The following is a 10382-nucleotide window of genomic DNA, read 5'->3' as shown; positions in this document are numbered from 1 at the left end:
AGAAGGTCCATATAACTGAACGATGACAGCGGCAAAATTAAGCATCTCAACACAGAAAACTGTCAGCCTGCAGCTGAGAGCTGCAACAGCCAGAGCAGCAATACAGTTAATCTGCAGTTGCTCAACATCTTTGCCATTTAGCAGTTTCTCGAAGTAGGACACCCGATGAAGAATATTCATTGAGTAAGATTCAGGACCCCAAGCTCCGTAAAATAAACGTTAGAAAATGCATTTATTGACTGAGAGTTCAACTGGGCTCCATTTATAAAATGGAGGTAATCTGACAAAGCTCCTGACTTTCAGCATCACTGTGACAACCAACTACCTGCAGAACCACCTGTGCAGTGAATGAAGGTGCTGATTACCAGGTAACATGCAGACACTAGTGCTGTAACTTTAAGGTTTTGCTGAGCTTTCCCAACATCAAGAACTAGACCTCCTCTTCCATATCTTGGACAATTATGCCAAGTTCTATTACACATGTTTTTATTAAGATTACAAACGTAAATCAACTTGAATATATTTTCTAACATGACATATCAATATCAACAGTCTTATGTGACCATCTCCAAGGAATTAAAGTAAATATTTAACTCCTGTCAGGCCTTCATATGGGGTGACTTAAAGATATACTCTTTTGAATGTGTAAATATGTATTGTGACCGTTGATTTAACAGACTTCTCTCTCCATTAAGACTCTCCTGAATAGCATGTAACTGAGCATTAAATAATCCTCAGCACTTCCATACCCAAAAATCACCCCCTAAGACAAACGATTTAAGTGAACTTCAGCCTGTTCTTCAAGTACTTTGCACTGGCCCCAGTTCCACCAAAATGACCGACTCCTTCCCTTTTCACCTGCTCTCTATCAACGCCCCCTACAGCGATAGCCTACAGGCTCAGGAAAATTTACAGTTCTCCAAAAGAATTGTTAGTCTTGGGTACAAAGCCAGTTTGGAGAACTGTTTCCTTACTCCCCATCTGCCCAGTCTTGTTCACCTACCCAAAACAGAGGGAATCTTCTCTGGATTTTGCAAGCTTTGTATGATTAGTCGCAAGAGACACGCTGGCAAGTAATATTTAGCACTGGAACTGAGCCCAATCAAACATTTTCAGAAGAGCCTATGTAAAGTGCTGATAATCACCAGTTTGATTAACCGCAGACCACCTTCCTACTTTTGTAATACCAACTTTTAAAAGTAGATACTGTACATCTCTTGACACAGATGGACAGATTTTGTAACACTGTTCAGAAATTTAAATCAGAATTTTTTTATACTTGTTGCCTAAACACTACCCCAATAATAGCAGACCATTTTAGAATCTAGTGATAATTTTATTTTTAAAAAACCCTTTATAACTGACTAAGGTTGGTGCCAAAATCGGCACTTGGTCCAACAGTTTGCCAAAGCAGGATTATCCCATTATCTCTCTCTCAACAAAATACAACAGCAGAAAAGTACAGCTTTCAGGATACTAAGTCAAGGACATTTAAACAGCTACTTTCAATATTCTGCTGTAAGACAAACTGAGCAAAACTGTCCTTAGTGTACAGAAAGCTATAGCAATCTTTGACGGTAGGTTTTCTTTATTACCAGTATTGAAAATAATTCATGAACATAAAAGCCGCAAAAGAAAAAGCCCAACTAACTGCAATTATTTTTCCCCCAGTCTTTCCCTCTCCCTCCCTTCCAAGTTCTGCATGGATACAGAGACCAAAATGTATGCCATGTGAGAATGTAAATTAAATCATACATTTAAAATGGATTTTAATTTATGTACAACAGTAACCATTCATGAATGTTACGCAGTCCCTGCAGTTACATTCTCTGTAACCTAAGTCTTCACTTTTGTCTACTGAATCTTCTGATGGAGAAACAGAAAGGAGGAGGGGTGGAATCAAGGAGTAAGGAACGATCACAGTCATTAAAAATTTTGCGAATTCAAGTAGTAAACTTCAGAGAGTCTTCTATGCAGTTCCAGAAATAAATGGTGGCAACGTTTATATATTGCAATTTTATTTCATTCGCTCAAACAAAACGTTAGCATGTAAGAAATTTAAAATGACACAGTATGATAAAAATAGCAGAGAATGAACTGAGAAACTATAAAGAAGGTAAACCTAAATGCATGAAAAGTCAACATTCATTAGTGATCATCTTCAGTCTTTGACACTTGATGCTCGATAACTTTTTAAAACAATGAACTGGAAATCATTATGACTATCTGAAGAGATTTCAGCACCAGCACTAAGATTTTTACATTCAGTTGGTTTGCAGTTGACTTGGTAGCCACTTGTCTATAGTACAGGTTTATCACAGGTCAGATCACAGTGTTGAGGAAAGCAACGCCTTCCTGGCATTAGAAAGGATCCCTTAAACTGCCCTCAGCTTAAGACATCCATTGTACAAAAGCACAGAACCACCACAATATGGTTTTTAAAGAACTTAGTTACCAGTAAGCAAAATAATCTTAGCTTCTGCAGTTCATTTTCAATACTGAAATCTCTGGAAACGGTGCAACTGTCAGTAGGACAGGAAATGTCTACAGTAATCTTTAATTCCATCAGATTTTCTGGAAAGAACCAATTGGCAGATTGGGATTACAGAAAGTATGTATGTAGAAGCAGCACAAAAGACAACATCTGTTCCTTTTTCTTTTAAACAGAAATCATGTTAATTGTAGACCAAGGCACAAAACGTTTAGTGCATAAGCCAGTTCCTTGCACAATCTAGTAGTTCAGCCTTTAATTTTGGACCACTTATACCCATTCACGCTATTCCACTATGCTACTCCTGAATTCTCATAGAAACAAATCAAAGATGATTTCTGACAAGGGTAAATTTCCTTAATGCTCAAAAAGTCCGTGTAAAACAGAAAGTTACATCAACAAAGATGAAAATGCCTCCTCTTGTTTTGAGAAAAACAGTACTTGACAAGCTTACTACGTTTTTTTCTTTAATGCCTTCAATAAATGCATGCAGAAAAATGTTTTTGTTTTTCTTTTTACTTTTAAAAAATGATTAACAAATGGAGTTAGGCAATATTTCCACTGTAGTCTTCTCTTAGAATTTGAACGTATGGAAACAGGAAATGTTTGAATTGGAGAAAAAAATTCCCATTGAAGCCTTTCTAAAGCTGTAAGTGCTGTTTTGCTCTGGTGTTCAGCACTTAAGACAGTATGTTATTGAAAGCATTTGTCCTACGAATGGAGCTGCATATACTTTTAAGATGAAACATTAATGTCTCCAAAAGTTGTAAGTAAACTTTTCTTTTGGATCAACACAGATCCCAAAGCAAACATGGCACTGTTACGGCTCAGAAAAATTGACAGTGCAAAGGAAAAGGGAAGATTTTGATCCATATTCTTTATCCAAAGCACTACAGATCCAATTCACAGAATTTCTATTCCACTGAACTGTACCACATTAAAAAAAAAAAAAAAAAAAATTACAAGCATAAAATCTGAATACCCTGGGAAACAGAAAGGTATCATCTCCCCTAAAAATTATTCTCAAATTGTTGAGTGAAACCCAATGGCATACCATTGCTGTTTTTCAGGGTTTGGGTTGTGTGGAGCTGTGGGGTTTTTTGTTGGTTTCGAGTTTTTTGGAAGGAGGGTGGCAGATAAATTAGGAGGAGAAGGGGACAATTACTGTGACCTGATGCTCTGTCATTCTAAGGTAACTAACTGCTGTCCTGTTTCATTAAACAATCAAAAAAGGAGTCTCAGAAAAGAGTGAAGCAGAGGGTCATGGTAAAAAGGTAAAGGACAACGCACTTATGCAAGGGCATCCTCAGTAATTCAGATGCCTACATGTTTGTTCTCTCACTGAGAAATGAGTTAGGTTCACATGGAAGTTTCAGAACCATTATGGAAGTATTACTGAATTACAAATAGAAAACTGAAAAAAGATACAAAAGGATTAAGTACTTGGTTCCATTAACATGGTTACTGATAAAAGTCACGTTTTCCTCATTATTACACATGCATGTAAGATGAAGAAAAAGTGTAGAAAGTAATAAAAATGTGTCACCTTCCCCCTCCCTCATCCCGCATCTTTCTGGGCATAAATTAAGCCTTACAAATGAAAAGGCTACTCTGTGACATGCAATTTTTCTTTTAATTAAAAAGCTGGCTGTGTTGTGTTACATTACAAAAATGTCCACATGCATAAATCTAAAAAAAGCCCCAAAATCTACTGTAAATCTACAACATACTAATGATTTACATTTGACTGCTGATTCGCATTATGTAGAAGTCTTAGATTTGGTAAAGCATCATAACAATGTAGGAAGGCATCTACATCTTTAAACTCTGGACTGTATTTGCTTTTTTTTAGTTTCCTATAAAATTGCATGAAGGCTAACTAGAGAGGCTTCCTATCATAAAATTCCAAAACCTTGATATGTCATCACTGTCTAGGTCATTCACTTACAAATATTGCCCTTTAAAAGCACGCATTTCTAATTGTTCCATGTTTTGTGAACTGAACTTCTACACATCTGATCTTTTAAATTATTCATGGAAATATCAGATACGATAGGAAGACAAACCTGAGATACATTTGAAGTACAACAGTATAACTTGCTAACTCCTTCATTAAGAAAACCTCTCTGAAAAGCCTTCCCAAGCTTCTCCCTGTTTTTTGTCTTAACAACAAATTCTGAAACATGTGCAATTTTATCCTGACATGAGTAGACTTCAAAGCACTGTGATCTTGTCTGATAGGTGTAGGAATTTCTGCATAATCATTACAGTAACTTTAAGAGTCTTTTCCACCCTGCTGTAAAGGTCAGAAAAAAGCTGCAAACTAGGAGGGGAATAGCATATCACCAGAGTGATGTGTCTGAAGCTTTTCAGAATAGGTTGTTTCTCCCTCCTTCCAAGTGTCTCTCTGTCTCCATTTTCTTCTAACAGCTCACAAAACGTAGTCAGTTTTATACCAAGTTAAAGAGCCACATCGGCTTAGTACTAGTCTTTCTATGCAGTATTCGATTTGCTGAGTTCCTGCCTGATAGCTAGAGAGAGAGAGAGAGAGAGAGAGAGAGAGAAGTTAACAAATCAAATAGTCAAAGTCAAGGCAGAAAGCCAGAATACATAACTGACCCCTTAAAGAAAGCTCACCCTCTCAACCTGCTCCAACAGTCTTATAATGTAAATAACCTATACATAAGATAGCTTCATGTGGCTTCACGCAAATGTCATTCTCAACCAGGTAGTACCCTTTTTCCTCCTGTAAAATTTTTGTTAACATCTTATTTTTCAGTCCTGCATCTCCACCAAGTCTATGACCTTACCTGTTGACAATCACTACATTGGGATTATCAAGGAGCATATGTGTGAGCTCATTTATTTTAATTTGTTTGTTTGTTTGTTTTAAGAGCAGCCTCAGGGCCCTCCCTTGTTTGCATTGTACTGTTCTAAAAGGCTGCAGTACACAGCACAGTCAAAATATAGAGAAAAGTACTGCATTCTCTGTAGCCCAAAACCAGCCAGCTCTTTCTACAACATCAGATGATGACATTTGATATTTTACCAGCAGTGGTATCAATTTAATGAGACTTTTTTTCCGTCCCCCCCTTATTTTGGTACTTTCCACAAAGCAAAAAAAATGGGCACCAAGGCAGTAAATCACACACAGAGTTTTATTTACTTCTTGACTGGTGGACCTTTAAGATTATGCTTTCTCAGAGATTTTCCTTAACTACAGAAGACTACATAGGAAAGTATCTTCTGTTAAAATAAAAATGAAAATTGTAAGAATTCTCTTCTTTGACTCTTATGTTACAGACCAAAGAGAAGACTGAAAGCTGGAATCCTAGTCTGAATATTACCAGTTTTGAAATATGCACCTCAGCAGCTCTGGATTATTTAGAAATAACCCACCTACCACCACATGATACAAGCGTAACTGCAAATCACTCAAATACAGCATCCCTCCAACTACTTTTAAAAGATACTACTTGGTGTCAATGAGCTATTAAAACAAAAAGCACAGGAGAGAAAACATACAAGCACATCAATAAGAACAGGTCTGGCACAAATGGAAGTATGCCACCAGACTAACAACAAAGCTACTTTTACTAATATATCATTCTCGGCTAGAAACACATTATATTTACATTGTTGTGCACCTGTAGCTACTTACTGTAAGACTGAACAACAGCAGCAAATAGATTGATACCTACCATCAATGAGTTCTTCCTTTAATTTTGTTAACTCCTTCCTCATTTCATCTAAAATGTCCTACGGTGTCAGAGCATAAAAACTAGATTAGTTTTGCAACATGAACAGATTAGTTTTGCCCCGTGTAATTTTCTGCTGAGAGAAATCCAAAATTCTTTCAACCTTTCATCAACCTTTAACCCTTCTGAAATGCATAACCCAGCCTTTATCTTCCAATCTAATCCCCCAAACCTAAAGCATCTCTAAAACATTCTTATTGCAGGTACAATGAAGGAAAAAAACCCCTTCCATAGGGTCCTACAAATTGATTCCTGTAGAATTTATGAGAGAAGAAGGGACATACTGACATTAGAATATTGCACTAATGTAATTGCTAAATAAAAAAGGTAAAAAAAAAAAATTGGCACATCCCTTTAAAATAAGAAAGCTTTGCTACAGATGAAATGGGATGTGGAATGCAGAAAAAGTAGCTAACAAACTCACAAGTCAACGAAATATTCAAAGAAAAAAAAAGGCGGGGGGGGGGTTGTTTAAGTTATCAAGTTATTCCCAGTTGCCAAGTGGAATGTGAGGGAATGAAGGTGACAGAGTGAAGTGCCGTCCCCCACTTGCTGTTTTCTCCAACCTTTTGTCTAAGTGATCATTTGGTGACAATGTTTTTACAAGCAGAGTTGGGGGTAGTGTCTGTTTCTGCAGAGGAGATTGTCACCTCCTGCCGAAATCTGTAGTCAGGAGGAAACTCATCCAGAAGATTTCAGCTGTTTCTTTTTCAGCTTTGGGGTTAGCATGCTGTTTGCAACTGAGTGTGCAATTTACTCTAGTGTACTCTAGACTTGCTTAGTCCTTTATGAGCTGTGGGTGGGAGACACACGCATGGACACACCTTCCCTGCCTGAAGTCATTCCTGGCGTAAGGGCGCGTACCAAAGCTGCAGAGGTAGGTCTCCCAATTTGCCAAGTCTTAGATGAGACTCTTGGACAAGTGGCAAGAAGCCCTGGAGCAGAAGCATGGCCACCAGTTGCTGGGAAGGGCAGCGGCAAGTAAGAGCTTGCCACGTGTCCACTAGAAACAGCGTGAGACGATTTTGCTTCCAGAGAAAAGAATCTTAACAGAGGCAGCAAAAGCCAGCATGCTGGCAACTTGGGAGAGCTGTGCTTTATGGGATGATAGGATCCCCATCCTCTGCACCTTCAACTCTAAAGAACCACAGAGAAGAAAAAAAAAAAAAAAAAGCACCCCAGAAAAAAAAAAAAAAGAAGAAACCAATGCACCCAGACTGCTATCAGCAGCAGCATTTCATGGAAGCTGTAACGAGTACTGCAAATCCTCTTGAGATGACAAAACAGGAGTACCCCGTGAAGTAGATTCTAGAACAACCCCCACACATGCTCCAGAAGCACCCACTGGGCCAGAACCCACTGTAGAACTGCACATCAAGCCAGAACCCAATCTAGAACCAACCAATGACCCAAAACACACCCTAGAACTTATTGCTGGGCCAGAACATGATCCGTACCTGATCACTGGGCTGGAACATGCTCTAGAACCAATTGCCAAGCTAGAACACACTCTAGAACCAACCACTGAGCTAGAAACCTGCTCTAGAACCTCCCTCCCCACTCAGGGACCAGCCCATTGATCCAAACACCACTTGAGGAAGATCCCTCACCTCCAACTCCACAACTCACACCCCCTCTAAAAACCACTGCTGCCAACACCAACACAATGGCCCTACAAACAACCATCCCCGGAACCTGCCAGGTCTGGAACCCGCCTACTGTACAACCAACCACTGCTCTATGGACTCCTGAATGTAGAGGCCCCCAGCAACAGCAAGCACATCACCTTCCCCTTTTCAAGGACAGAGATCCGACTTCTGCAAAGCCTTGCCTGAAAAAGAGGCAGATCACACCCACAATACACTGTGTGCTCATAGTCTCTGTCAGAAAAGTAACTAGCACCATCTCAACATGCTCCCCAAGAAAAGGAGCTTCCACCAGCTCAGCATGGACAAATGTGGCCAAAAACCAGTACCAAGACCTCAAACATGACTTCCTATACCACACTACGCAGATTGGCACTAAGAAAGTACACTATTGCTTTTGCCTGAGCCTCACTCAGCAAGCAAACACCAGGCCAGCTACCCCACTCATACTGCCCCTCTACACCAGGGACACCATGCTGAAATGCTGCTCAGCTATGGGAATCAGGCTTCCCTGCTGCATGTTGTCCTTGCAGTTCCCAAAGACTCTGAAGATTACTAGACACACCATGAATCACAATGGGGCAAAAATACACAGCAGCATTCTCGCACATGGACAACACCAAACACCTTACACAACAAGTCTGCTTGGGTCAGCATCAGTCTGGTGCCCCAGGCAACAACTGCTCTCAAAAGGACATCTGCACTGAAAGCACCTACCAGCAGCAGCGAAGATCTTAGGGCCTCCTCAGCAAAGGGGGACTTCTGAGTGTCAGACCAACACAAATACCTTATATCCACTTGCTCCTCTGAGGGCTCCAGTTCTTAGGAGCACCTTAGGAACATCTGCTTAGTCTAAAGATCACCAACACTCTTAACTGATAGATCCTGTCTTCATACAAGTCACAAGAGATCCCTTGCCGAGCCTCTGGTTGCACAGCTCTGTTTGGTAAGTGTATTTGACAAAGGCCTGTCACCTACAGGTAACTGTTATCAAACAATTTCCAAAGCATCCCATAACGTCTTTTCCTCATCTAAGAGCAGGCAGCTGCCACCTTCTTCCCAGAATACTCTCCTCTGCTCTTCGCCAGGATAGCTACACAAAAGGTGGTATCACTGGATGCTCTTTCACCACCAAACTCATGACCATGGGTGCTCACATCTAACATAAAACATGGTGACAAAACATTGTTCTGTTAAAACTGCTCTGAGGACTCGTTGTTTGCTTGCTTGCTTGTTTGGGTAGAGAGAAGATAAGGAAAGGTCTTCCAGGGAAACTGGTTTCCCAGTTCCATCCAGAGTATCAACACCATCTTGTGTGTGCTGTCTAATGCAAAAGCAGGAACAAGCATCTGTGAGAAAGTAACGGGGCTGTGTAAGCCGCCATCCTACAGTTACAGCTTCTAAGAATACTGAAACACATCTGTGGAAAAATAATGACTAATAATTATGAAATCATTATTTAAGTTTGGAATTAGTTAAGAAAACAGTTAAAAACTGGTACTGGACAGCTACAAGCCCTAATACCCAAGTTTTCTTTCCAAAGCATTATATACGTACCTGCTTCAATCTGTCATAATCTAGACCTTCTGACTGTACTCCATTGGCACTGGGTTGCCCCGTTGGTGTAGATTTTGGTCTGCAGTACAAAAACACATCCATGAATTACTGGTCACTCATTACTACAGGATACATAGGACTTCCCCACCAAACTCACTAACATTCATCTATCAAAGCCATAGTAAAGAATCAGAATGAAAAAAAATCTTGGGAGTGGGAGGGTGGGAAAATCAGGCAGACCCAAAATACCACACAGAATAGAAAGCAACAACCAAGAACATTTTCCACATTCTGGAAATATAAATTACCATGAGAATAAGAGTTATTAGTTCAAAACAAGAACATTGCAAGTATCAGACAGATTTCACTGTCAGTGTTTCTGATTTTTTCATAATGGGCATAAAAAGCTGAACGCCTTCAAATGTCAAATACTTTCCCTTCTCCTTTTTCAACTGCTTACTCATTTCAAAAGAGGCCCTCTCAAAGAAACACTCCCATTAACTAATGACTACATGTTGATGCTGTAACTGTATGAATGCTGTGGCATCACCCTGGCAGATTTTCAACATTTGACAGGACAAGGCTGAGCAACCTTATCTAACTCCCTTCCAACATAAATTATTCCATCAATTGCTTTCTAAAGCTACTGAAAGCAAATACTGTAACAGCAGCAAGATTTATAAGATAATACTTGAGAGGAAGTTCTAGTGTTTTAGGCTATGTCATGTTCAATGTTTGCTTATGTAATACTCTCCTAAGACATCAAAAACTTGCTTAATGAGATTATCTTGCATTTTTAATGCACATTCCAGAAGATGCCGGTTTTCTACCTTCTCACTTCTCTTTTCTGATCCCATTTGTTTATATAAGGTGTAACTCAGACTCAGGTACTCACTACACTTCCACAGGGCCTTGCATACCTACAGCTGT

General features: G+C 39.6%; 1 protein-coding gene across 1 annotated transcript in view; it reads right to left on the bottom strand.

Annotated features, from left to right (window-relative positions):
- Positions 1–4984: 4984 nt before the first annotated feature.
- The window catches only part of ENAH (ENAH actin regulator), a 73804-nt gene continuing 68406 nt past the window's right edge, over positions 4985–10382 (bottom strand). Inside the window, exons 14-16 of the mRNA XM_075706707.1 lie at positions 9453–9531; positions 6193–6250; positions 4985–5022 (exon numbers count right to left, since the gene is read on the bottom strand). Of these exons, the coding sequence (XP_075562822.1) occupies positions 4985–5022; positions 6193–6250; positions 9453–9531 (175 nt within the window). The remainder of the gene's footprint in view (positions 5023–6192; positions 6251–9452; positions 9532–10382) is intronic.

Source organism: Pelecanus crispus, chromosome 3 (genome assembly GCF_030463565.1).
Source record: "Pelecanus crispus isolate bPelCri1 chromosome 3, bPelCri1.pri, whole genome shotgun sequence".
In the NCBI taxonomy this organism is placed as follows: domain Eukaryota; kingdom Metazoa; phylum Chordata; class Aves; order Pelecaniformes; family Pelecanidae; genus Pelecanus; species Pelecanus crispus.
Note: the sequence above shows the minus strand (reverse complement) of the source record. Positions and strands in the feature narration are given on the sequence as shown.